Source organism: Buteo buteo, chromosome 12 (assembly GCF_964188355.1).
Source record: "Buteo buteo chromosome 12, bButBut1.hap1.1, whole genome shotgun sequence".
In the NCBI taxonomy this organism is placed as follows: Eukaryota; Metazoa; Chordata; class Aves; order Accipitriformes; family Accipitridae; genus Buteo; species Buteo buteo.
Genome location: NC_134182.1, coordinates 42,728,953 through 42,756,592, shown reverse-complemented (window position 1 = coordinate 42,756,592; position 27,640 = coordinate 42,728,953). Strand labels below are relative to the sequence as shown.

Genomic DNA, 27,640 nt, shown 5'->3' with positions numbered 1-27,640 from the left:
ACAATTACATCTCTATTTGAGATAAGCTCTGAGCTAGTGCCACTGTTTAACACATGGCAAGGATCAGGGAGTATTCTCGTTCCAAGTGACTGCTCTTGCAGTCAGTTTCTGTTAAAGGCTCAAAGCAAAGCAATGACAGGATCCTATCCTGACTTTCATGTTGCTTCACATTCCATTGCCTCCAGCACTCCTACCAAAGACATAGAGAGCAGTAGATGAAGTTGAGTTTCAGGTTTTCCTTCTAAGACTTGCTCCATTTGCTTTAAATTGACAGGTTATGATCTGCAGAAATTTTTCACAGCAAAGAAAAATTTAATAAATTATTTCAGTTCCTTCCATTTGTTTCCCAGCTTATAGCAATCAGATGTCTGCTTCTCTACCAGGTACTTCCCTCCTAACAAAATCAAAATTCCCATTAAACATGGCAGAAGCTGAAGTTTTAGCAGTGGCTTTTTCACGATGAGGGAGAAAAAGCAATTGGTTTGCTTAATAGAAAAGTCACACTGGAACTCACAGGAGAGAAAGGATCAAAACCTATAGTGCACTAAATACCTTCAGCTCCCACTAAGAATCATGTTTTTAAGCACAACTTCAGCACAGAACTATATTTTCAGCTCATTTAAGTACAGCCTCCAGGGCACAGCCTAAATAGCTTGCTGGTGCTGAGTGGGAGACAGTCCTCCTCAGAAAGCACTGAGCATATCTCCCTGCAGCTGCTAACTCAAAACATGCTGGCTCCCACAGAAAAGGAAGGGCAGGTGTACCGAAACATTTTCAGACCCACCACCTTGAACATCTTTGCTTAGCAGATGTAGAGGCCCAGCAGAGGCCAGCCTCAAGCTCCACCACTCCCAGATCCCACCCTTTTCCTCACTCCAGAGGAACTTCCAAGTCCACCGCCCCTGCACAGGCAGAGGGTTGAAAAAGTTCTACTCCTCAAGACAAGGGGAGGAGGGAAGAGTCAGGCCACCTCAGTGGGAATACAAGGCAGTTCACACCAAATCGCTGCAGACCAGAACAGGCCCGGGTCTTCACATCTCTAGAGTGTTTTCAAGCACTAATCTCCTGCAGACTCATAATTTTCTCTTTCCTTCCCCTGCTATATGAACCAGCAGTGAGTAGCCTAACCAATCCCCTCTACACATGGATGAGCATCCTCATTATACTGTTACACAGGAATTGAAAGAAACTTCCAAATCTCATGGCCCTTTCAACATTAAAATGCTTTCAAGTGAACACAAATGCCTTGTTCATTGTCTCAAAGACAGAAGTGCTTTCAAGGACAAGAAAAGAAGGAATGAGGGAGCTTATTTTCAGGCTAGAACAGGAATCTACAGATTCTTCGTTATTCTACAGAGCGATTAATGTCCTTCTTGCCATTCCTTTTACACACCTTCTTTCTACCCAATCTATTGCAATCAGTCCACTCAAATGCAAGTGACCAGGTCACAGATTCATTACTGTACAGTTACACCTCCTTGTGAGCCTCCTTCTCAGGGCTGGTAAATCTTGCACCAGTCAGCTGAAGCAGTTCTTGACTAGGTTCCTGGAGGCTGAACTCTTCCCGTTCTGTTCAGTATAACTGGAAAGGGAGTCAGAACCGCTGCTGGAATTCATTAAAAACAGCTGCAAAGGGAATGCAGGACTGGGAAGCAAACTAGGGGGTTTTGTTGTTTTGTTGCTTTCTTAAATGACATGCAACACCTGATTGTCCAAGAGAATTGAGGCAGTAGCCCCACACTTGGACAGTGCCAGGAAAACCAATAAGCAAGGGATTGTATTCCATCTACATGCAAGAGCAATAGTGAAAACTGAGCCTGTGCTGAGGGAACAGTTTTGCTTGGTACTACATGGTCAGAATAGTGTGTAAGCACTGTAAACACAGAAATCTGAGACCCCCCTGGTGAACCTACCCTCCTTAGCTTCAAGTTGTATATTTCATCTGTGTTTTATCGACTAAAAATCCTATATCAAAATGAACAGAACAAGTGTCCTTAAAAGGATTTCCCATCCTTCTCTGCAGCCATGGGAAGCAATCTAATTAGAACAGTTATGGGATACAACTGAGCAAAAGGAACAGAAAAATACTGAAAGCTACCTGAAAACATACTGTTTCCTAGTGAACACTTGGCATGTTTTACACTTATAATGAAAATGGCACACACACCCTCTCATATAATGCCTTTCCTGCTCAGTCAAGGGAAGCATTGGTTCCAGGTGAGACAGTATTAGGCCGCTCAAAGTTTTAGAGCTAGAAATAGGGATGCCTTATCCTTATTTGCTGGTAAAGACCATGGAACCATTTGCATGACTTTGACACAAGCCATAGGAAAGGAATCTATCTATGGCCCTCCCTCTGTCAGCTAACTGCTAGCTTTTATCCCAGCTACTCAGGAACAGCCCAGCTCTTATATGCTGCACTCAACCCTTAGAGGAAATGCCAGGAATTGATCAATCTGAATTGGGAAACCTAGGTCTGGAGGGGAAAAAGGAAAAAAAAAAATAGCCCATTTGTTAGGAGGCTGAATGTAGAAAGCCAAGTTTTTGGAATTGTGGCACACATAGCAGGATCCCTTCCTCCATTCTAAACAGGTAAGCAGCGCAGCACATCCTTCAGGACAGAAAAGATGCTAGTCAAGCAGAAGGATGGAGATCAAAGAGTGCCCTAATCCTTCATACAGAATGTGCTCTAACACATCTCTGTTGTCCCAGTGTGTGACAGCCATTTTATTAACTGTCACCATATGCCTAGTCCATTCAGTCAGTTACTTCCCATCAAGGAGGGAGACATACAAAGGTAATATTTGGGCTCAAGGCTTCCAGTATTGTGACCTGTTGATAAACACTACCTTGAAGTAGCAATATTAGTATAAAAAAGGTCAGTTTCTTTGGACCAAATGTTTAAGTGATTTATTAGCAGTCAGCAGGTCCTAGTGAACACAGGAAAACTAAACCTTCAACTGTGCAAGCTAACACAAACTAACATGCACACATGCAAACACATGATTAAAAATACTTACAGAGTCTATGATCCCCTGAAGGGCTTCAAAACCGTCATTCACTGGAAAGACATGATCTTTGCTGTCGGCAATTCTAGCCAGCTGACCAAGCAGTAAAAGTAAATAAAACAGAAATGCAAAGAATGAGATAAATTAGCCAGCAGGCAACAAGTTAAGACTTCTCCAGACTCATCCACTTACAAGTAAAAAACCCAAATACTCCAAGTACTCTGTATGGATTGCTGGTGCATTATAATTTGCCAAGTGTTGAAAAGTTTATCTCTTTAGCCTGATTGGTTTTAGAAGGCTCTATTTTGGGAATCAGAAAAGGCTTCCCTTACCTTTGAAGACAAGACAGAATGTGGCTTTCACTGATGCCCGGAGCCTAATGATCTTCATTGCAAAAAAATGTCTCCCACATGATTGTAAATCACCCAGCACAGTAACTCCCTAACCAAAATAGGCCACAGCATCAACAGGACAGGCCATTAATTCAGCAAAACACTTCAGCACATACTTAATTTAAACCAGGGAACTAATCAAAGTGATTCAGTGTTTTTACACATAGAGAAGACTAATGAAAACTACAGCCTATCTGGAGATATAGGCCTGATTCACCTTTCCTGTCAGGACAGAGATTTGACTGTTTGTCCTAGGCTCAACCATTAGAGAGCCAAGAAGAAAGCAGGGAGCTATAACAGGATATATTTTCTGAGTGGGGGGAAAAAGGGAGCAGAAGAGTATTTGGAAGCCTACATGACAAGGAAAAGGGCCATTCATGAGGTGCTGGTAAGATAAGGGGAACCAGGACATCACCTGTAAAGAGCTACATGCAGGTTCACTTGTCAATAGCATGCTAAGGGTTAAGGTTAAGACAAAAATATAAGCCCAATTCACAAGTAATGAGCTCTCCATGCATCTGCTGGAGCAGAATCGAGTTTTACTGCTGCAAGGCCGTTTGTTATAGTAATTCTCTCCCATGCGGAGGTAGCATCAACCCAGCAGGCCTCTGGCGTTTCCTGTAGCATTGCAAATTGGAGGCAGCAGACTAGCCACACATTCTTCCCTAAACCCCATTGGCTCCACCTTTCCAGCTCATGCCACTCAGAACTCCTACTTCTCAAGCAAAACACCAAACTGCCAGCCTCCTGGTTTGCATCCAGAGAAATACTCCAAGCAACTTTCCTCTTCCTGCTCCGAGAAGAGTAGTAAAACTGCTTACGGCTTGTTGGCTGAGATACAGCACCTTCTGTAAACCAGGATGTTTACAGTTTCCTCAACTCATTCCTCATAGTCATCCTCCTAGTGCATTCTGGGACTTCAGACACAGTCATCTAATTCCAGTTAATTTCTTCAGCATCTAAATGACATCAAGTAGCAGCTGTCTTTAAGGTCTGCTACTTTAGATCTAGTCTCTTTGCCATTTTTATTCCCTCCTTGCTTTTTCTATGACTAACCCCGGGTTACACTAGTCTCTGGTTTTGATTCAAAGGAGATTGTTCTTAGCCAATTTTGTTTTGACTCCTTTTTGAATCAGTGTTTGAAGCTTTGTTACAAAGCTGAAAACCTGGAATAGCTCTATCCAATAAGTATATCAGCACTCCACTTAGGAGCCGTACCAGTGTTTCACTAATGTTAGAAAAATACAGTGTCAACTGTTACACTTGGTGTGAAACGGAATTCATGGACGTACTAACACTCATATGATAAATTTAGAAGTCAGACTATCAAATGGGAAAATGCTGTAAAATATTAGTGTTGCTAATGAAGCTGGTTGCTTTTTACAGAATTGTGTTCCTGTGAAAGAAAAGCTGGACTGAAACTGAAGTGTTATATGACAATACGTCAATTTTAAGGGGGGGCAAGGGGGGAAGTCCCCACAACCTCCTTCTGCTTACAGCTTAAGCCAGACTGATTTGATATTCTTCATGTGTCTTTTCTCTGCTTTTCTCCACCATTAGCAAGAGTCATTGTGGCATGCAGAGAGAGGGAGAGTTCTCCACATAGGGAGATTAAGACAGAAAGGGGCTTAAACCCAACACCCAGACCAAGACACTTCAGACTGTCAAACAATCAACAGAAGGAGAGGAAGACCACTTGAGAAAGTGATTCAGGAGCATGTGCCTCTGTTCAACATGTACCTTTGCCAAGTACCTCAGTAAACACTAGTGCCTCATTTACCTGGGTCTCATTGAAGTCTTTCACACCAACACAATATACTGTTGCTCCCAGGTCACGTGACCGATTAGCCTGGAACAAGGAAAGATAAGATGACATGGATGCAAAAGTGATGAGATGCAGGTTTCTGAAAGGTCTTAATCATAAATTTAGTCTTCCTCTGTAAAATGAGCAATGGGGGGGCTTGACTAGGGAAAGCTTTTAAAAGCTTTCCTCCCTAATTCTGCAAAAACAGGTTTTATCTGTTACTAATTGTTTAGTAAAGCAAAACCCAAAGTATTTGGTGGGGTTTTTAAACCCAGTTAGCTCACCTTCCTAGCTATTCCAACTTCCTAACATTTCTCCATCCACCAGATGTAAGACAGACTAAATCCATTTTCTTTTCATCATTTAGGACACATCCCAGTATAATAGTAACCTAAAATGTTTCAGTGTTTGCTATTTCAGACATGTGTGCCTGGACTCATGATATCCATAGGTGAAGAGACATTTCATTCCATCTGCTACAAAACTATATCACTCCCACTACTTACACAGCATCTCGAACTAATAAAGGCAGAACATCCACAGGTTTGATTTTTCCAAGCTATTTCTTTGACATGCAGATGAATTTGCATTTGCTATTCAAAAAGCAACTGTTCTAAATGCTCTTGCCTGTGTAAGTATGAATTAAGTCATTTAATCGTATTTCATTAGAACAGGAACACCTGACTGAAAACACATTCCCAGAAAAGATGGTAGAAAATCAGATTATATCAGAAGACTATAGTAGTTCAAATTGTTAGATAGCCAAGTGCTTTACAAGAAAAGCGTCATTCCAGTTTTACACTGAGAAGCTTAAACCCAAACAACTGAAACAACTCACAGTGTAAGAGCTGAGCTCAGGATGTCCGTTCTACTAGCTCACTAACTGTACCTCCCCAAACCAAAACTAATGTAACACTTCTGACCTCTCAACTTGTTCATTCACCTCTAAAAATAAACTTGTTTTTCTTGTGCATTTTTTATTTCAGAAGGGAAAAAAAGGGAGATGAACAGTAAGGAAGGGAACTCTAGATTAATGACATTTGCTTGTGCTGTAGCAATATTAGTTTTATTCTACAAAACCATTCTTTTTGTTGTTATTGGATTTAAAGCTGCACTTTGGACAGATTGAGAGGAAAAAATCTGTCCATAGCAAATTCACATAACAATAACATCTTCCAAGTTTAGGTCATCTTAATTTGTTTGACTGACAAGTGCAAATTGGTTCATCTCTTCAGAGATGACTATCAAAAGGACATCAGTAGAAACACTATACAGCATAGCTTTCAAGTGCTCAACCTACTGTTTATCTAACATTTCGCATAATACGCTGATTTAATGAGGGTGTTGAGAATACACACTTGAATCTTGGAAACACTTGCGGAAATTTTGGATTTGATCATCTGAAAGGCGTTCTGATGTGACAGAAGATTATAGGAACAACAGTCATCCTTTGTCTGCAGTCTTTACTTTTTGTGAAAGAAGAAATGTCAAAGTGAGAAAATTCAGGTATTTCCCAGAACAATGCAGTAAATACTGAAAGTTTTCAGCTGTGAGCTATTCCTTCCTCCACATTCATTTGTTTTTTTTTAACTGGAAGTTTAAACCTTCATCCTTTCCCGTGAAAGGTCTCAGTTTTGATGAGTCAGAAGCATTGCTGCTGTTAATGTTTATCCTTAAGATTCATGTCTAAAGAGCACCAAAGTGAAGCTTTGTTACAAGGGAAGAAGGTTTTCCCTATCTTTTGCCTTCAAAGCAGCAAGCCCAGACATTGCACTGTCTCCGTGGCTAAAAAAATGCGGAAGACACTTACCTCCCTTTCAGAGTAGAAAAACAGGTCTTCATGGAGTTCTCCATCTGTCAATGCAATGATGACACTTGCAGTTCTGTAACCTAAATACACAAACTTCTTTAGTCCCTTGTTTTTGAGTTGTATTTGCTAAACTAGCTTAGAAAACATCCCGCCAGTGACCTGTTAGCACACTTAAAGGACCAGAAATAGTGGACAGCAAGCCCAGGTCCTTACCTCCTTTCATCCAACCAGTTTTCAGAAGACATGAATTTTCCATGTCTTCTGCACACTTTTTCCACTCAGGCACCTGCCTTCAATACCAGTTTTATACCACACTCCTTTGATGTGTCAATGATTTTTAATTGACAGCTCCTCATAACTATTTCAATATTTCAGATGAGTAGATTAGACAGCAGCCATCAAAAAAACAATGCAAACTGTTCCTCGGGTTTTTTTCCTGATTTTATTAATGCTGTCAGTTCAAGAAATCCAGAGATTTTTTTCAGCTTGTGATAAAAAGCTCATGGGATTTAAATAGATATGGTAGGAAAATGGCCTAAAGTCTTCAACCTTCCTATGTAACATATTTCAGCAACGTAGTTAAACCTTGCAGTCTTCCCCTTGTATTGATTATAGGTTGGGTTTTACAGCTTTGTATTAGTTTTCAGGAGTGGCCAAATAGAATTAATTCATATTTCTGACATGAGACGTGCTACAGATCTGAAGGAGCTCTGTAGGTACATCTTGCACAAACACTGTTACGGAAAGATAAAGGCTAAGTATGTCAAGGTGTGTAAATTATCAACCTTTAAATTTCTTCAAACTTCTAGGGCATTTTCTTATCATTACAGGGAGCCGTGCCTTCAACAAGCTGTTGCTGAAGAAACAAAAATCCAAACAAGCAACTTCTTCAATTACTGCAGAACAGAGATCCAATATCTAATTTTCTTGGTGTCACTTAGAAATCACCGGTTTTAAATAATGTGGTAATGATGCAACAAGAAAGTCGAGTGCTTGAGAAACAATAAGCAATATGCACAGTCATTCACGTTGCAGATGCCTAACTCAAGTACCTAGCCTCTTTCTGTAGGAAATGGAGAAAAGTGAGCACTTTTTGTACAAACTTAGGAGCCCAAAGGACCTCCAGAGATGCCCTTCTCCCTCCATTGACTACTGCAGGAGCCTTTGGACCTACTGCAGATGGTATAAACACTCCTTTTAGTGCAGCAAGGACAAACACACAGAACTAAAAGACAAAATACACAGGCCAACATTCAGACTTGAGGCCCCAGTTGCCCACTGCTTCTTGCATATGGTGGCAACCTGTTTTCTTGCCATATGTATGCCAGCATGTAAAAGCATTATCAATCCCAAATCGAATTGTTCTAGCTATCTATTCCATTCTGCTGCAGTCATGTTTCACAGATGAGTCCCAAAGCTGTGCAGACTTAGTCACTACATTTTATTCATGAGTGGTCCCGCAAAAGTATTAGGACTGGCTTTGTACTCAAACATCTGGTCACCTGTCCTTTGGTTTTCAACCAGCAATGTTTACAGTTGTACTTCAGGCTTTGCAGTGCAGAAAGTTTTTACATTAATTACAAGGAAGCAAAGGACAAAGATTTTTGCAATTGTCTGCACTTACTTCTGGATTTAATAATTGCTTATTGAAAAAAGACCTTTTACCTAACAGCACCTCTGCATAATCATGTTTCAGAATGAAGAAGAAATGGCTACCTGAGTCCTCAAACAAAATGAACAAAATAAGGTACCAGACAGTTTTGGTAAGAGTAGGCACCTTCAGTCAGCCCAGCTTCTCACTTTTGGCCTGAAATGCATTCAGTCCAGCTCCAGATCCTTAACGCTCCACCTGTTCTTTTTTCTTTTCAGAAACAACTACCCTGAAAAGCATTGCATTCCTGTAAGAATAGGAGCCACCCCCCACCTTTCCCACAGTGAAGCTGCATTTCAAATCTATTAAAGTTATCAGCCAAAAAGAAAGAGGAAAAAAAATTCAATGGATCAAGAAAGTCTCTCACCGTGAACGTTTTCATAGTAAATCTGTTCACTTGCCTGAAATTAAATCAGAAGATTATTAGCAATAAATGAATAATAATACTTTGTGGGCATCTACACATGCACCAGAAAGAAAGAGAAGATGGCAATGATAATGTCATGATTGTAGTCCGCACATAACCTCTGCTTTCAGAGATATCTGCTTCACAGAACAAGTTTCCTGCATATGGTTTTGATTCCATTACTTCAAGGTCTTATCTAAAGCATAACTCAGTCAAACCAATCCTAAGGCCATTGGCCAACAATAACGTAGTCTCCCACTATTCTGTTATCTGAAAATCACATTCACCTTCCTCCTTGAGAAACATCCTAGGTCCATTGATAAATATTCCCCAGCACCTCTAGATCAACTACTCTAATTGCAAATAAACCAACTGCAGAGAGATATTCTTGTGCTTCTACCTCCCACTTGATCTGTCGATAAGCATATACTGCAAGGTAGAAGGGCAAATGCTTCAGTGAACATTAAAATTAAAAAGTAGGCCACCCTGAACATATTTGGCTTACAAATTTAATTTCTGTTCTGAATTTATATTTGGTTTTTTGGACTTCTTCTGCAAAGTCTCTGAAGACACCAAACTCTAGGATTTGGTTCTGGACTCCTAGTTAAGAGCGAGCATCTCTGTCAGGTCACCTGTGTTCACATGCATTTTCAATAGGCACACAGTTCCACAATCCTCCCAAATGCATGCGTAGTACAGAAGTGGGAGTGGGGTCAGGAGTTCAGGTTTAGAGAAACTCCTGAGCTTGTAAAATATACAGAAGGAGAAGATCAGAGCAGGCAATAACCTCTACACAGCATTATTTGTCCATCAGCGACAACAGGTTAGAGCCATGGCCTCAACCCCCACCCCACTCTGACAAGCCTACTATAGCATCCATACTATAGCTTTCCACCCTTCGTGAACATGGTCCCATGTGGGATTACAATGCCAAAGCCTTCTTGCCTTGTCTTAAGCTGAAAAGGCAGCTCCCCCCATAAAAGCTGGAGGCAAAAAGAAAGATAAGTAGCAGGGTTTGTAGCTCCCTTGTGCCAGCTCCTACACTGAATGTGTACACTTCAGTGTACTTATTGCATACAAGAGAAATAGCCCCACTTGCCTACCAAAGAATTATTAACCATATTCCTCTGTTTAACATTTCCTGAGGAGCACCCAAACACAGTTTAGAGGCACTATAACATGCATCTAGTTACCCTTTCAAATCCTTCATGCATGTATGTGTCACCTCCTGGAAGGACTTTCTGCAGCTCTTCTAGACCCTGGCGTATCTGTTCCCTGAAATTAATGCAGATCATTGTTAGATCCAAGATCAAATTTATCAGGAGCCGATATCCAGGTGAAGACAGGCATGGCAGAACCAGATACAGAGAGGGGAAAAAAAGAGTTAACCCAATGTTTATTTAGGCTAAGGTAATGTCTGGGTAGATATCTTTCTAAGGATGTGGAAAATAGAGCAGATGCGCTCCCAGTGTTCCCACAGCCTGGGGAAAGCATCACAACAGCAGCATCTCCTCAGTCAATATCCATACATTTCTTTCTAAATAAATATTCCCTGTGTAACCCTGGTCAAACCTCTGATGCAGAAACAGAGCAGCTGACTTGCACCTGGCTCACTTTCCTTACTTATGCTTGCTGACTTGACTATACACACGCAATCGAACAGCCACAAAAAATGACTGTATTGGGTTTGCGTGGCAAGGTTTTGGTAGTGGGGGGGCTACAGGGGTGGCTTCTGTGAGAAGCTGTTAGAAGCTTCCCCTGTGTCCGACAGAGTCAATGCCAGCTGGCTCTGAGATGGACCCACCACTGGCCAAGGCCAAGCCCATCAGCAGTGGTGGTAGTGCCTCTGGGATAACAGATTTAAGAAGGGGGAAAAGTTGCTGTGCAACAGAAATTGCAGCTGGAGAGAGGAGTGAGAATATGTGAGAGAAACAACCTTGCAGACCCCCAGGTCAGTGAAGAAGGAGGGGAGGAGGTGTTCCAAGTGCCAGAGCAGAGAATCCCCTGCAGCCTGTGGGGAAGACCATGGTGAGGCAGGCTGTCCCCCTGCAGCCCATGGAGGTCCACGGTGGAGCAGATCTCCACCTGCAGCCCAGGGAGGACCCCACATCAGAGCAGAGGGATGCCCAAAGGAGACTGTGACCCTGTGGGAATCCCGTGCTGGAGCAGGCTCCTGCCGGGACCTGCAGACCCATGGAGAGAGGAGGCCATCCTGGCAACTCCAGTTTATTTGGACATTACACCTTCAGTTCCTGTTCAAACAGACTTGAAGATTAAAGCTTTTTGCAATAGCTTGTTATGATTCAGGGTATCTGTTTTAATTTTTCTAGAAATCCCAGGCACACTGACAGATCAACTGCAGGCTAAATGGGATGGGGACCCATTTGTCATTCCACTGAGTTGCAGACACCAAACTCTGGAAGCCAAATACAGGCCAGAAGTCTTTAATACCAAGATAAAACCCTGCAATATGTGGGGTGTCTCTCTGAGCAAACTATACAATCTTCATGGGAAGCAGATTAAGTCACTGCATGTAGGACCACACTGACATTCATAGAATCATAGAATCATTTAGGTTGGAAAAGACCTTCAAGATCATCAAGTCCAACCATTAACTATGCCCACTAAACCATGTCCTGAAGTAGCCTGTCCACTCGCTGTTTGAATATCTCCAGGGATGGTGACTCAACCACTTCCCTGGGCAGCCCATTCCAATGTTTTACAATCGTCTCAGTAAAAAAATTTTTCCTAATATCTAACCTAAATCTCCCTTGCCTCAACTTGAGGCCATTTGCTCTTGTCCTATCTCCAGCCACCTGACAGAAGAGACCAACACCCACATCACTACAACCCCCTTTCAGGCATTTGTAGAGAGCGATAAGGTGTCCCCTCAGCCTCCTCTTTTCTAGACTAAACAGCCCCAGTTCCCCCACCTGCTCCTCATAAGACTTGTGCTCCAGGCCCCTCACCAACTTGGTTGCCCTCCTCTGAACACGCTCCAGCAACTCAATGTCTTTCCTAAAGACTGAATGCCAGAAGTCAGTTTTTTCCCCTGCATTTTTCAACTCCTTCAGAAAATCCAGTTTGTATGACCATCACATACTCTATCTGACATTTGTGAGGCTGATTGCAGCAGTGCATTAACATTATTCAGTCTACAGAGCAGAAACTCCCACAGGGAGAAAAGAGTATCTGCTTTTGCAGTAGGTTGAATTATCAAACTTTCAAGAACTCTTTCTGTACCTGCAATATCCCAAACTAGTTAGACACTGAACTGTGTATCACAGGTGGGCTAGGGGCAGATATTTCCTCCATTCGGCTACCCATGCACATACCAAGCCAAAGCTGTATATAAAAATCAAAAGCATTTCCTGCGATCAGAACTATTTTTCAAATGTGAACACTGAAATTTTAAAATAGACAGCAAAAGTCTTTAATATGTCAATCCAGTACCATTAGATGCACAGAGTTTTTCCAAAAGGGATGCTAAGCACCTTCAATTTTCACATTCAGGTGCTCATACAACACATGGAGGCACGGCCAAGGTAGAAGAGGTTTTGCCCCTACTCCAGCTTCCAGATTAAGAAAGACCAGTGTTAACTAAAGGACCTGCACAAAGCCCACACCTTGTTCATCAGTCCTCCAATAAAAACCAGCAGCTCTCCAGTCAGCTGGCTTTTAGACTAATACCATATCAATATCCTGTTCCCAGTCAACATTTCTAGGACAGCTGGATAAATATGAAATACATTTCCACATGGGAAACACTGAAGTCTCATAGTTTAGAGCCTTAACGGACTAGAGATCTTTGCAATGGGGTGTGCTCACAGGGTGGGGGACAGAAAGAGGCAGGGAACAGGTTTTCCTCTGGCACCAAGTTAGATACAGTTCACTCTCTTTATACGTATCTTTGCAATAAGTGACAAGAGATGCTTAGGCTGGCTGGGTTTAATGACATTTTTCAAGGTTGATATGTATGTGGACTGCTCTTTAGGAAAGCAGCCAGTTTCCTATTCATTCCTCTATAGTAGCTGCTCTGGTATGCAATTTCATAGACATCCAATATGTAAAACACATGCTGACTTATACAGCCTTCACATGTGTTACATATATTTTTGCTCCACGTGGCAATGAAGTTAACAGAGGAAGCAAGAGCGATTAAAGGACCTCATCCAGCTCTCCTTGAAGTCAGAGTGAAAAAAAAAAATCCATCCCATAGATTTTACTAGGATTAACTTGGGGATCTACAAGGGGATGACAGGAACATGCTTCAGAAACATGGCAATCAAATTGTCATTGCCAAAAAACATACACCCTTGCAATCCATCCTAGACACTTTGCCTATAACATACCTTCAGACCTCCAAAGAAATCACGTTCACCTCTACCTCAAGAGTATGGGTATCACCTACAGCTTTCAAGTTTGTTTTTATTGGAAGGGAGTTTCACCTTTTTGTTTGCAGAAGAAACTCCCTAAGGATGTTTCAAAGGCAACAAGGCTCTTGTTCTCTGACAAAAGTCTGGAAATCTGTGGCAGGCAGACTCCCTCAATGAAAGCAGTTTGAGTTAAAACCCTAATTGCTGAAAGACAGACATTTAGAAGTTAAAATTAAGAAGGCAACCTCTGCCTCAAGAGGCCTTAATGCATTCTAGCAGAATGAGTGTCATATGTGAAAATGGGCAGGTGATTCAAACAATTAAATTGAGAAGCACAAAGGTGTCACAACACTGCTCACAGTGGACTGGAAATCATTGAGCAAGGAAGGTGAAGGAAGCTACAAAAAGGACACAAAAGCTGCTGTACACCTTTAAATCTCTTCTTACCTGTCTTCTGTTAACCTCATTAGAATTGTCCCTCTAGTTGAAAAAACAATGAAGGACATCCTCAGCTGAGGGCTGGAAAAGGGGAGAAAAAGAGTAAATTATTTTGGTGGTCCAGACCAAAGCTGACTGTACGCATAACAGCAAACACACAGGGCGCTCTGATTGCTATCTAGATTATAACTCAACAGGATGAAAGACAAAACTGAGCAGCAAAAGGTGTTTTGTCCTGGGCCTTCTTAGTCAAGGCAAACCACAAGGAATCCTTCTAAAAGAGGTAAATAGCATTTGCATCATGACCTTAGGATTGCTAAAGGAAGAAAAGCTTAAATGCATTCTGGTATCACCATGGAGACAAAGGAAGGCTAATAATGTTTATCATAACACATTCCACCCACTGGCCTGGAGGATTTTTCATCCAGTCTCAAGGCATTCTGTGCCTGAAAGGTACAGCCTCAGGCCTCTCCCTTCAGACCCAGACTTCTGTACCTCAAGCAGTAGACAGCCATCTCAAACAAGAGGATTCCTTCCCCACAAAAATATGATTTGATCCATAGAAGTCAGGCAGGAAAAAAGGGAACAATTAGCTTATCTACTCTTTTTTCCTGCATGACAGAAATCTGGGGAAAAGCAATCAAGGGGATGATCTCAGAAAAGCATTAAGAACTCTCTCTCCACCAGGGGACTGGCACCAGCATGTGCTGCTTCTCTGCAACTGAGAGCTCATCTCCCAGCTGCTGGCACACACACACCTCCTCATTCAGTTATCTGCAAAGGTGCACTTCTTACCTTATGAATTTGCGGGCCAAATGTTCCACAAAATGATATATTTCATTCCAATGGTGCAGGACACTTCCTGATCTAGGGAAACAATGATTACAGGAGTTATTAGTTTAATTGCTGCTATTGTAGTTTTCCCAGCCTAATGTTTCTTATACATTGCTCAGCTAGTCATTTCTTTTTATTTTCTTTAACACTCACTATCCATATTCTTCCTTTAAAGATATATTAAACTGTAAATGACATTTCCTACTTAACTTTGAAAAGCAAGAACAATTTATACCTCATGCAAGTGTTTGAAGCTACACTTGGCAATAACATATGGCAGTTATGCTAGACCTTTAGCACAGCCTTAAACAACTAAACCCGAGTAAAGACCTGTGTCTCTGCACAGTATGTTAGACTAACTCCACCAACTCATTTGCCATACCATTATGCAGAGCTTTTAGCTCAAGTATAATTTGAGAATAAAATGCAGTTGGAGGAACAAATTATTAAACTTCTCTAGGATTTCCACTGTGCTAGAGACTATGAAAAGCAAAACATCTTAGGTCCACATCTCAACTGTTCTGGCTAATTCCTTCACACCTCAGTTAAAGGCAAAACAAACTAACTTTGCTCCTCAGAAAAATAAACCATAGACTATAATGGGATTGGATTATTCTTCTTTATGTTGCAAGAACCAGGAAAAAAATTAGGTTAATCAGAATCTTTCAGCACTAAATGCCCCTTCTGGCATAAACACTTCTATGAACACTGGAATATTAATATTGGGAAAAAATTTCTTCCTAAAGTTGGAAAATAAATGTGTCATCACTTACTTAATTCATTGACTACAATTAAAAATATTTCTAGGGGAAATAACCATTCTAGCTTTAATAGAAACTTCATTGATCTGCAGCCTGAGAAAGGAAAGATGCAAGTTTGAGAAGATGTTTTTTCACTTCACAGAAAGAAAAGGCATCTGACCTGACTTTGTTCTACCTTAGATCTGAGAATGCAAAGGAATAGCCATGAATAGATTCACCCAAGTACTGCACACCTGGTACAGCCAACCCCAGCCTGGCTGCAGAGAGCATTACTTCACTTCCTAGCAGCACAGCAAGCATGTAAACCACATTGCGCAGGTCATACAAATTTCCTTCCCTACCCTCCCCACACCTGGTTTTCATTTACAGCCATTCAGTAAAAACCTTGGCCTTACCCACTTGCTCCATGATACCTTAAGCCATTCTTTCTGTGTATGACCCCGATATGTCCTAAGGCAACCTTAGACAATATGCAGTGAGGACTCTTGCACAGGCACAAGAGCATATGGTCCATCTGTGAAAACAGTGAACTCTCCAGCTCTCATTGCACAAAGGACCCGATATCAAATGCACCTCTTTAAAGATAACCTTACAGGCACCTCTGTGTTTTTCCATGATTGTAAGGGACAGATTGTGGAGGACACTTGTTCATAAGCAAATGCTAATAGTACTAGATTACTTCTTGGCTCTCTTTACTTTCATCAGACCTGGACTTGAAATCATTACTTGCTCTCCATGCAAATGTGTATCACAGAAGACCAAAGAATCACCAACAGTAAGGGTCTTAATAAACCAATTAAGCCACACAGCAGGAAAATTGGTGTTTTATCACAGATGAAGGGCAATGTACATCACAACTTACTCTCAAACAAGAAACTTAACCCCTGCTGCATCCAAACTGCAAACTGATAGGAGACACACACAAAGTTCAACCGCAGGTGCAAGTGGAATAACTCTGAGATCTTGAATGTAACAGGCACTCCAGTTCCATCAATGCCAAATAGCCCAAATAATTTCTGAGAACTGGTCTGGAAAATTAGTATTTATTGTCTTTATATGGTGAGGCATAAAAGAAATACTTGACTTTATAACAACAGTTACATCAGTCTCCAGAAGACACATAAAGCCAAGGCTTTGTTAACCATAAAACAATTACTACCTCCTTCAGTGAAATGTATGTTGCTTTAGACCATATATCCACCTCTCAAAAAAAGTACACTTCATCAGAGTTTCACATGCCTTCGGAGCCATCTGGTAGCAGACATATGAAGCTAGGAGCCTTTCACAAGCATACCCTTACCCACCTTCTCCTAGCCATCAGGTAAGTTGGCCATACTACACTTCATGTTAAGGGAAAACTTAGCTCTCAGCCTCTGCCAATACAGAAGCTCTAGCCAGCCCCTGCTTGCAACAGAACGCTGCCCTAGAAGCTACATTAGCCTTGAAAAGTATGATTATTTCTTCACCTCTGAACAAAAGTTGATCATCACTTAAATGTACTATTGCAGCAAGGCAGCTGCAAGGAATGAGATCCAGCCACAGAGCACATAAGGTATGTAGGTCACCATATAAAACTCCTGTCATTTTCCATGGCTCTGAGAAGTCATGCATTTTTTGAAAAGACCATTTGCCAGAATAAAGCTTACAAACCAATAGCTCTGTTCAGTGATGTGCCTGTCAATAAGTCAATAGCACATCCTCTTTAAGTGTTTGCCTTTTCAGGTAAGCAGTGCTTTTTAATTCTTCACACAAGTATGGCTTCAGCTCCTGCCGCACATCCTCCTTCATCATCCTCACTCTGTTCTCCCACCAACAGTCCCATCTTTATGCCCTCTGGAACAAAACTCCAAGCATCTGAAATTATAGCTCTTTTTCCATGAAACCTTCCCACACATCTATTAACGCACAAAAGGAACAACCTGAAGTTCAAGAGCAGCAGAATGTTAAACATCTATTCTAAGGAAACTTCTTACCATTGCTATAATCATAAAAACAAACCTACTCTACTCCACAAAAGGAGGATGGTTTCTGCTTTAAGTTCCAAAGTCACTGAAGTGGGGTAATTAGAATAGTCTACAATCCATTTATTCTTCCGCTCTACCAGAGTGAGCTATAAAAGGGTCCCAAAACAAAGACTCATACTTTTGCTGACCATACATCGTTCCTCCTAGCACAGCAAGTTTTCCATCTGTAGCTAGACAGCTAGCAGTCTACTTGCAGCTAATTTCTCCATCTAGTCAAGCCCAGGTGTGAGTAGCTATAAATGCCCAGGTCTGCATTTAGAAAAAAGTACTCCTCTAACACATAAAATATATCTTCTGAAACACACTTCAGACTTCTTACAGTCTTCACTTGGCATAAAATGGACAAAAGCAATAAAACTATCCTTTCTGCAGTCAACAGAAAGTTTACAAAACCAACATTAGCTTACTGTGTTCACCTCCACAGCTTTCAGCTGTGTTATTCAGAAGCCCTGCAGTGAAAGACACTTGTCACTTGTAAAGCCTCTCATAAGGCAGGCCAAGAACTCTGAGCAGGACAAGTATTTCTAAGGCCTAACTGTAAGACAATAAAAGCCAAATTTAAAATCATTATCTCTTCATATTCCCAAAGAGAAACAAGTTGATCAGTGAGCCAACACTTTGCAGCTGAATAGTTGATGCTGTAAACTTGCAATTTAAGAAAAGGCTCATTGCGAGGATGCCAAATTCTCTTGCTGGAGAAAAGCCCAATAAATGGAAATTAAGACTAACTAAACCATTAAGCCTTTAACAAGAGAATGATACATTCTGTGGTCAACTGTGCTGACATTTTGTACATGTGAACTAAATGCAAGGGTGAGAGACACACTCAATGTGGCTCTGTGGTTCCAGACACTGAGAGCCACATGCTGGCTAAACCCTGCCCTCCAGCAGGTGCTTTTCTTCTACTCACTGTGACAAGATGCACCATAAACCAAAGCTGCAGCAACCCAAACCTCCTTACAGTTTGTCTTTCTTGCACTGTTTAGACTCTGTATTTCCATTTTTGGCATTGTACCTTCTCAGAATACCCATGGTTTTATTTAACTCACAAGCTAGAAGAAAACAGAATCAAGCTCACAAACTCTTACACAAAGACTTCACGCCAGTTACGTACACTGCAGCTGACAGAAGTACATAAACACACCTGATTCAGAGACTGATATTGACCCAAACTCTCCTTAAACTTGCACATTTTTGGACTAACTTCAGGAAGTCTCATAGCTGTCAGAGGTGGCATTGACCCAGGAAGTTTTGCAGCATCTTTTTATTGAGCTCTTTAAAAAATATACAAAACAGCCAAAAAGTGTCCTTTGTCTTTCCAAATACTTCAGGAGCAATTCTGAAAACACTACATAACACAAAAATGTTAGAGATGTGATGCATCTTTGAGGAAACACTACTATCTTGTGCCACACTTCACATGAGACAGGTCACCAGAGATACTGTCAAACATTTGAGATACAGGGTCTATAGAGGTCCAGTTCAGAGCAGGATCAGCCTCTAAGCCCAATCACAGTCCAAGAACATTCTTCTCTTCCTGCTTGGCAGGGGATATGTAAAAAAACAACTAATAAACAAGTAACCATGAACTGAATTTATATCAAGCAGTAGATAAAGTGTGGAGTGCTGCACGCACACGCTTAATCCTGAATGTAAGGTAGATCCAACCCATCCCTTTTACTAAGGAATAGTTAACTTAGATTCACTACTGGGTAAAAAACATGTACACAGGTCTTGACGGGCAAGGATTTAAAATATTAACATAGCTCATTGCAATTGCATGCCTACAGCAGACTTAGAAGTTAATTACATTCCTTCAGGCAACAAGCGAAAAGACACAAGAATGTGCAAATTTCTCCACCCTACCTTGCTAACATCCCTCAAACCTCATGTTAAAACAAAGAAAAACTATGCCTCCATATACTTGCAGCCCCCTGCCATCCAAACAAAATGCATACATTGCTCTGGATTCAGGCCTGTGATTCCAGAAAAGCAGTCAAGGAATCACTAACTAGGTCAATGAAGATCAGAGATTATTTTGAATCTATTTCTGCAGATGTTCAATTTTACAATTACCTACTAAAGATTTGTATTTCTTCACATTACAGCAGCTAGAATATTATTCAGCTCTGTAAGGGTCCTGTGGTTAGCTCTGTTGGAGGGCTTACGTTTCCCAGGGGAAGAGTCACTACTACCAGAAGCGGTTCATCAGGTCAGTCTCCCTGCCTGGTGATGCAGAGCGTCTGTCTGCTTTCCATCCCACCGTGGCCCCTATACGCTTCCACACTCTGAGTGTAAATCTGTACTTAGTCCTGCTTAAGTCATGGTAACTGCAGCTACTAAAGCTAGATTCAGAGAAACAACCATTAGCCTCTCTAGAGCAGGAGTTTCACTTCAATACAACTGGTTAAAAATAGATCAGCTGTCTGGCTGAATAACGAAGGGATCACAGAAAACAGCTTGGATTACTGGCTTCATTTTGCCAAGGATCTTTTAGAGCCAAGTTTTCTTTCACACATGTACAGCTCCTTGCGTGTTTTCTGCACATGGTTATAAAATGCCTACTATTTGCACACAACAGGCAAGGCCATAAGAAATAACACCTTTGACATACAGAGGATATAGCAAAAGATTACTGAGACACTTACTCATTGTTATTCCTTCCTCCCTACCTGCAAATAAATTAATCGGGGAGCTGCCTCTAAATGTTCCAACTGTGCCTGTGGAGGGTGGTTACTACAGCACTAGATACCATGTCAGTTAGGAGATGGGTCATAGTCTTCATTAATTAGTCACATGGATGATATTTTTAGAATAACTGGGCGACGTCAGCAAAACCAAATGTTTGCTTTTTTACCAACATCTCACTGCTTCCTCATTCGTCCTTCTTAATGAAGGCCCTCTCCACATCAGTGTAAATTCTTTGGCACCATCTTCTGCCATATGTTTTGCTACCATTCAGTCTATGGGAGCCTCAATCCATAAAACCCTTCAGCACCACAGTAACGCAAAAGGACATGCCATCTAGGACCAGCTCTCCCAACAATTCTCCCAAGATAAGCCAGCCTTACCTTCCACAACACTGGGCTCATCTTGGTATGACCTCCACTTTGAGATGCTCAGCACCCTGTATGACTAGATCCCAGACAAACAGGGGATCAGGCCCAGCCAGCATGGATTCATGAAAGGTAGGTCTGTGCTTGACCAACCTGATCTCCTTCTATGACCAGGTGACCCACCTAGTGGATGAGGGAAAGGTTGTGGATGTTGTCTACCTGCACTTTAGTAAGGCCTTTGACACCGTCTCTCACAGCACACTCCTTGAGAAGCTGGCGGCTCATGGCTTAGACAAGTGTACTCTTCGCTGGGTGAAAAACTGGCCGGCTGCACGAGCCCAGAGGGTTGCGGTGAACGGAGCTAAACCCAGTCGGTGCCCAGTCACGAGCGGTGTTCCCCGGGGCTCAGCTTTGGGGCCAGTTCTCTTTATTATCTTTATCAATGATCTGGACGAGGGGATTCAGTGCACCCTGAGCAAGTTTGCAGACGATGCCAAGTCGGGAGGGAGGGCCGATCTGCTCGAGAGCAGGAAGGCTCTACAGAGGGATCCAGACAGGCCGGATCCACGGGCCGAGGCCAACCGTATGAGGTTCAACAACGTCGAGCGCAGGGTCCTGCGCTTCGGTCACAACAACCCCGTGCGACGCTACGGGCTTGGGGAAGAGTGACCGGAAAGCTGCCCGACAGAAAAAGACCCGGGGGTGCCGGTAGGCAGACGGCTAAATATGAGCCAGCAGTGTGCCTAGGTGGCCAGGAAGGTCAACGGCATCCTGGCCCTTATCAGAAAGGGCGTGGCCAGCAGGACCAGGGAGGTGATCGTTCCCCTGTACTCAGCACTGGTGAGGCCGCACCTCGAGTCCTGTGTTCAGTTTTGGGCCCCTCACTACAGGAAAGACGTGGAGGTGCTGGAGCATGTCCAGAGAAGAGCAACCAAGCTGGTGAGGGGCCTGGAGCACAAGTCTTATGAGGAGCAGCTGAGGGGACTGGGGTTGTTTAGTCTGGAGAAGAAGAGGCTGAGGGGAGACCTGATCGCTCCCTACAACTACCTGAAAGGAGGTTGTAGTGATGTGGGTGCTGGTCTCTTCTACCAAGTAACTAGTGATAGGACAAGAGGAAATGGCCTCAAGTTGCGCCAAGGGAGGTTTAGATTGGATATTAGAAAACATTTCTTTACTGAAAGGGTTGTCAGGCATAGGAACAGGCTGCCCAGGGAAGTGGTTGAGTCACCACCCCTGGAAGCATTCAAAAAATGCATAGACATGGCACTTCAGGACATGGTTTAGTGGGCATGGTGGTATTGGGTTGTCGGTTGGACGTGATGATCTTAGAGGTCTTTTCCAAACTTAATGATTCTGATCCTGCGTATACTACCGTACTCTAAATAGCATACAGCTTGAGTTGTAGCCCTCTCCACCTTCTCCCCCCCCCGCCCCCCGCAATCAGAGCACAAGAGAAATGGATTAATCCAGTCTTAATTCATGTGAAGACAATTCCTTCACTGAAACTGCTGTCAGGCAGCTCAGAATTTCAGGTCAGGTGTTTCTGCGTGTAATGCTATTTTTGACCTTTTAAGTTTGCTGCATGTCAAGCAGGAATTCTCAACAGAGCTGGCAAACCATAGTTTTCTCCAAAGTTGGAGCACTGCACCAACAACAGTGTGACAACATCAGTTTCATTCAGCAAGGAGCTTGCCCAACTCAAACTGCAGTCCTCTGAGGTGTCTTTGCATCACTTTTGGAACATAACTCTGCTAGCCTGAGGTCCAACAGTCACAGCATGAAAGGCCTTCTCTATTGCTACCTAAGCTCTGTGAGAACTCTTAGAAGCGATAAAGGACATGCAAGTGCATGCACAAAGATTAAGGATGCTATTGTAACCTAGCAAGCACATCTGGTATCGTTCAAGTTTTTGTTCTGTTTGGTACATGTACATCAAGGCTGTGTAGCATAACAGGATTATTTCCGAATGGCTGAATACTGGATTTTCTTCTACTTCATGCCCGTGAGAAATGGGATATTTGCTTCAGGTCCTCTAAGCAGGCCATCTGCAGGGAGTCATGTGTCCAGCCGTCTGCAGACAGCCAGAGGAAACCTGGTTTCCATTCAACAAGTTCACACAGCAAGTTTGCAGGAGTCTCCCAAGGAGAATGCTGCAGGGAGCTAGAGCATCACTTCATGAGAACAGCCTATAACACATGTCCCTTCCCCAGTGGGTTAGGTGTTCACTTTGATGGGGCTTCTTGTGGCCAGAAGTATGCTTCAAGAGCCAGCACTGTGACAAGGACTGCATACAGTGTGGTAGCTGGAACACATCCTATGAGCAGCACAGATACAGGGTGCTAAACGGGGGTGCTAAACGGACTGAGTAGTCACTAAATCCAATCAAGCACTGAGGCAAAAGGGTCAGTAGAGGGCTCTAGCAGTGGTGCCTTCCAGGGCTGTGTTTATTGTTTTTATATTACTCCTTTGATCCCAGAAAGTAGGTTGCTTAATATTTTAATGGCTTTCTTCCACCATTGAAACTAACATTTCATGTTTAAAAATCTATATATCTTCTGCTTCAGTGTCCTTCATGACTTTTAATAGTTTTTAATAATTTTTAGAGCTATTTCAAAGAAAAGCAGTGAGCCCTGAACTATTACTTCATAGTTTGCCTGAAGGCCTCTATAGGCATCGCCTCTCTCTGCATTTCAGGACTTCAGCAGCATTTTTGAAAACATTGTCTAGACAATTAGAAGGTAGAAAAATCCAGGCTAAATAAGACTCAATTTTTTTAGAACTTCATCTTAGCCTCTGCAGAATGTAAGAAAGTTTTAAAGATAAAGGATATGGGATAACCTACTCCACCACAGTAATTCTTTCATCAGCCTCCTCAAAGGCTAAACAACTAGGTCCACACCATGTTGTACACACTAGTAGCTTAAACACCATAAACCCTCCTCCAAATTCCACTGGAGACCAAGGACATTTTTACATCAGATTGTGTACATTTCTGCACCAGAAAAATCCCAGAAATAGAAATCTTGCAAGTGTCAAAGCAGGATTTTTTGTTGGATACTTGGATACATACACTGAGGTAAACCTGCCTGCTTTAAAGTTTATGCCAAGCCTCATATTTCCACCCAAATTCATAATCCCTTCAGCAAGCCTAGAAAGTCATGCCTTTTAGTAAGAGGACAGCACAGAACTTGAAATAAGTGGCTGTTAAAATTACATTAGCTCTGAGGTGTAACACAGCACAACCATCAGATTTGAGAAAACCTTCAATTCTGCTTCAACTTTCAGGGAAATGCAGTTTGCAAAGCCATCTGCAGTACAAATCATGCTCTTTTTCTTTTTTTTTTTCATATGTAGCAATAAAAGTATTCCAACTAATAACTAAACAGCCAAAGCAACAAAATGCATTAGACAGGTAGATATTTCCACTGAATAAAGTAAAAAAAAATTAAAAATCTTCCCCCTGAAGCATTAGAACAACTGACATACTAAAATATCCAGTGTCTCAGTATTACATTTTACCCAGTATTTTGTAATAAAGTGTTATGTAATTCCAAGTCATTTATACTAACGGAATGTGGGAGCTACTGCAAAACACTCAAGAGGATCAGTCAGAAAGCTCCGTCTGTGAGCACTTTTGGCAACTTGCAAATACTTTCCTGTCTCTGAAATTTATGGTTAATAATGTCAGTACCATGGCTCTGGCATGCATATTCCCCCAGTATTTCCAAACCTTTGGCTCAAAACAACTACTCTTAATCAAGAAAATTAGGAGAATCATTTTAGCTAGTACTTTTTAATAATTTCTTGTAAATTTTTTAATTACTTCAATACGAAGCTTTCCAAAACTCAGCACATACCTATTTCACACTGCTCCACCTACAATCTAAAGGCCTGCAAAGAGGCAAACTTACCAGTGCCAAGAAGATGACACTATCACAATTAGTGATAAAAAAAAAGTGAGGTAGAAGTTATCTTCAGTATAAACAGTTAAGCAGTCAAAATATGCATTTGATTAGCAGGAAACAAAGAAAATGTGACTCAGCGTAAGGAAAATAAAGCTCTCTTTAAATAAGGCATTCTAGCTGTTTTCCATCACAACGGCCAAAATCGGACCCTTTCAAAGAGAGCAGCCACCTCTCAGAGCCTGGTCTTTACCTGCAAGTTGCTGCTCTAGAACGTTCAGAGCTAAGGAGCAAGCAGTACAGAAGCAGACCTCCAGGCAGGCGAGCATTTCCTCCACGTTTTCAGCTACAGAATTAATGCCTGCAATAATAACTCTCCAGCCCCTGCTTTTGTGAGCGCCTCAACCTTCATGGTTCACAGGGAAACTAGAGGTGACCAGGGTGCTGCCCTCCTCCCAACCACTCTTTTAAGAAACTACAGGGTCAAGTACACAATAAAGCTTCTATATCAGCCACAGCAAAATTTATAACAATTTAATTTACAGAGCACAATAGGATTATATAGTAGACCTACCAAAGAAGTTACCACAACAAAAACAAAGCTAGAGTAGTAAGGAGTTTCTCAGGTCCCTTGGGGACACAGTGACTTCTACAAAACCAAAATCCAAAGAAAACCTCCTCAGTATCAGTATATGCCATTCCAGTTCATACCTAGAGAAAGATTTCTTTGGAAAAGAACAGAGTAGAATTAACTTACTTGTCTAGAATGAAATACAAATCAAATCCTCCGTAACAGGCAGGACCACCATTCTCTCTCTTTCCACCTTGTCCATCACAGGCTAGCATAAAAGTTGCTAGGAAGAAACATTTGAAGCCAAATCTCAAGATGCTTTGCTTTGCAATGGCCATTATATCCAGAGATGAGGAGAAAAAGAAATCTCTTCTTCCAAGGCTCCTTTATTTCATAGGTTTCTCCACAAAAGCCATTCAATGACCTTTAAATATATATATGTATTTTATTCCTTAAAACTCCACTTGCAACAGTTGTCCTCAGGAATTGCAAGACTTTCCCCCTTGTTTCCCTTGCACTTCTGTTTCTTGGTTTCAGATTTCAAGATGCACAATACTGTATTTCACTTTTTTTTTTTAAAGGGACTTGACCCTCGGTCTCACTTGCAGCTCTCCGAAAGCAGCACCATTGTTTTGCAAGAGAAGGAGCAGCCTCCTAACAAATCTTGCTTTGTCACAGACTTCAGAAAACACAGGGAGGATTTGAGGTTCCCCCCCCCCAATTATTATTGTTATTATTAAGGATGGTAAGTTTTATTTTCCCTTAGCAAAAAAGGCTCAGAGAATGCCACCTTGTGGCCAAAACTCAAGCTGTCTGGAGTCTCTAGTTTCGAGCATCTCATTCGTGCACCGAGCACACAGCGCACACATACCACAGCAACTTTAGCTACGAACATAGACGCGGTTTTCTTCCAGCAGTCACACAGTACTGTGCAAAGACATCTTTGTTTCCCACGTAGGCAACATCTGAGTTTAAAGACCTTTAAAGACCTGGAGTAGCTTCACAAAAGTTAAAGCGACAAGCCACACCAGGTTTCATCCCTTGTTTTCTCAGCCCTGAGAAATATCAAGCAATATCTGTGCCTGTGAAACAGGCTTCCCCCTCTTACCATCCTTAGCAAATTCATTTCAGCCACTAGAGCCTAAACCCTTCCTCTTCCAAGAAAACTTGCTGAAAAATGTAACTTCAGCTACACTTGCATTTTCTGTCTCCTTCCCCAAACAGCACCACAAACTCCAAAACCTATGCAAGACAGCTCAAAAGCAAGAGCATTCCCCAATCAGAGCAGCCCCCCTACCAACAAAAGCTAAACTAAAGATCCCAGAAGCAGGGGCTCCTAGCCTTCCCTCTCAAATCCTCTCAGGCTATAGCAACACACCTGTTCTCCCAGTACTAACTGCTGGTTAGTAGAACAGCTTCAGGTGTTGCATCAAGTGCAGGGGAACCAAGTCAGGTTTCTGACAGGAGATGCAAGTGCACTTGAGTCAGGCTTTCAAGCTGTTCTTCATCGTTTAAAGAGTGAAATTTGTCTTTAAAAAATTCCTAGCAAAAGCAAACAATCTGAGGAAAGACCAGGAAATGTAGCAGGATAGGTTTCAAGGGAAAATGACAAACAGCATGATAACAGACTTGTGACCGAAGCAGAAACACCTGCATTACAAATTAGTCAGGCACCTTGCTGCATTGATAATTAAAACTTTGGCAGTGTTCTTCCTCCCACACCTGGCTATGCTCAGCAAATACACCAGCTCCATCACCCCTAATGTGGATAATACAGAGACATGGGCAAATGGTACCTCCTTGGTCCTGCTGTCAAATCCTAATCAGACCTGAAAGAAGTGGAGATCCCTTGGAAGCCAAAGCTTCTCTAGAGCTAGACAGGAGCAGAACCAGGTGTTTTGTCGGTGGATATTTTGGGCTTCCATACCTAAACTCAAGGGGAGTTGGGAGTGCGGGTATGAGTCTTGTAATTTATCTCTTAGTCTGAAAGGAGAGTAGTAACACAGCTCATTACCAAATAGGCAAAAGATCTATATCAGGCTTTCTACAAGGAACAGAAATAAAGCACAATGTCAGAAACATATATGAGAGCTTTTTGCTGAGGTAGCTGTGGCGCTGCCCAAACTGAGGGTTAGCACCTGCACCAGGCTTGGGCAGGCAAAATGTGAGGGCAGGTGCTCCTTTCTGTGTAGTTGTGGAAAAGAGGTGGAGCTGGCACCTGCTGATTTGCATATCTGAGTGATGTGATTGCTTACATCCTGTGACAGGAGGCTGCTGGGAGATATTATAAAGTGTAGAGCTGTGGCTCCTGTAGCCAGTATAGGTGTGTTAGGTAAGCAGGTAGTATTTGAGGATTTTAAAGTTTCATATGGATGCTCTGGAACAAATCTGTTTATAGTTATGAAGCTTGAATTGCACAAACCATGAGGTTATGTGTAGAGAGTTTTGTGTGTGTCTTTGAAGGTTGTACTGCCCTGGGGAAGGGAATGAGACTAGTCCATGGATTCTTTTTTGGTATTTTAAAAGAAAATGAGCTGAATAGAGGATGTAAAAATAGGAAGGGTAGAAGAAAAGCTCCCTCTCTAGGGACTGATGTGCTGTTTTTGA

General features: G+C 42.1%; 1 protein-coding gene across 2 annotated transcripts in view; it reads right to left on the bottom strand.

Moving 5' to 3' along the window:
- ANTXR1 (ANTXR cell adhesion molecule 1) overlaps window positions 1-25,713 on the bottom strand; it is a 113,077-nt gene extending 87,364 nt beyond the window's left edge. The window contains exons 1-8 of one of the 2 annotated variants that reach the window (XM_075043697.1): window positions 25,220-25,713; window positions 14,681-14,752; window positions 13,895-13,966; window positions 10,265-10,346; window positions 9,033-9,066; window positions 7,015-7,094; window positions 5,181-5,249; window positions 3,021-3,101 (exon numbers count right to left, since the gene is read on the bottom strand). In XM_075043697.1, the coding sequence (XP_074899798.1) occupies window positions 3,021-3,101; window positions 5,181-5,249; window positions 7,015-7,094; window positions 9,033-9,066; window positions 10,265-10,346; window positions 13,895-13,966; window positions 14,681-14,752; window positions 25,220-25,371 (642 nt within the window). In that variant the 5' untranslated portion in view covers window positions 25,372-25,713. Of the gene's footprint in view, window positions 1-3,020; window positions 3,102-5,180; window positions 5,250-7,014; window positions 7,095-9,032; window positions 9,067-10,264; window positions 10,347-13,894; window positions 13,967-14,680; window positions 14,753-24,715; window positions 24,842-25,219 lie in introns of those variants that run through there. The other variant, XM_075043699.1, reaches the window with a different exon arrangement.
- Between the last annotated feature and the right edge of the window lie 1,927 nt (window positions 25,714-27,640).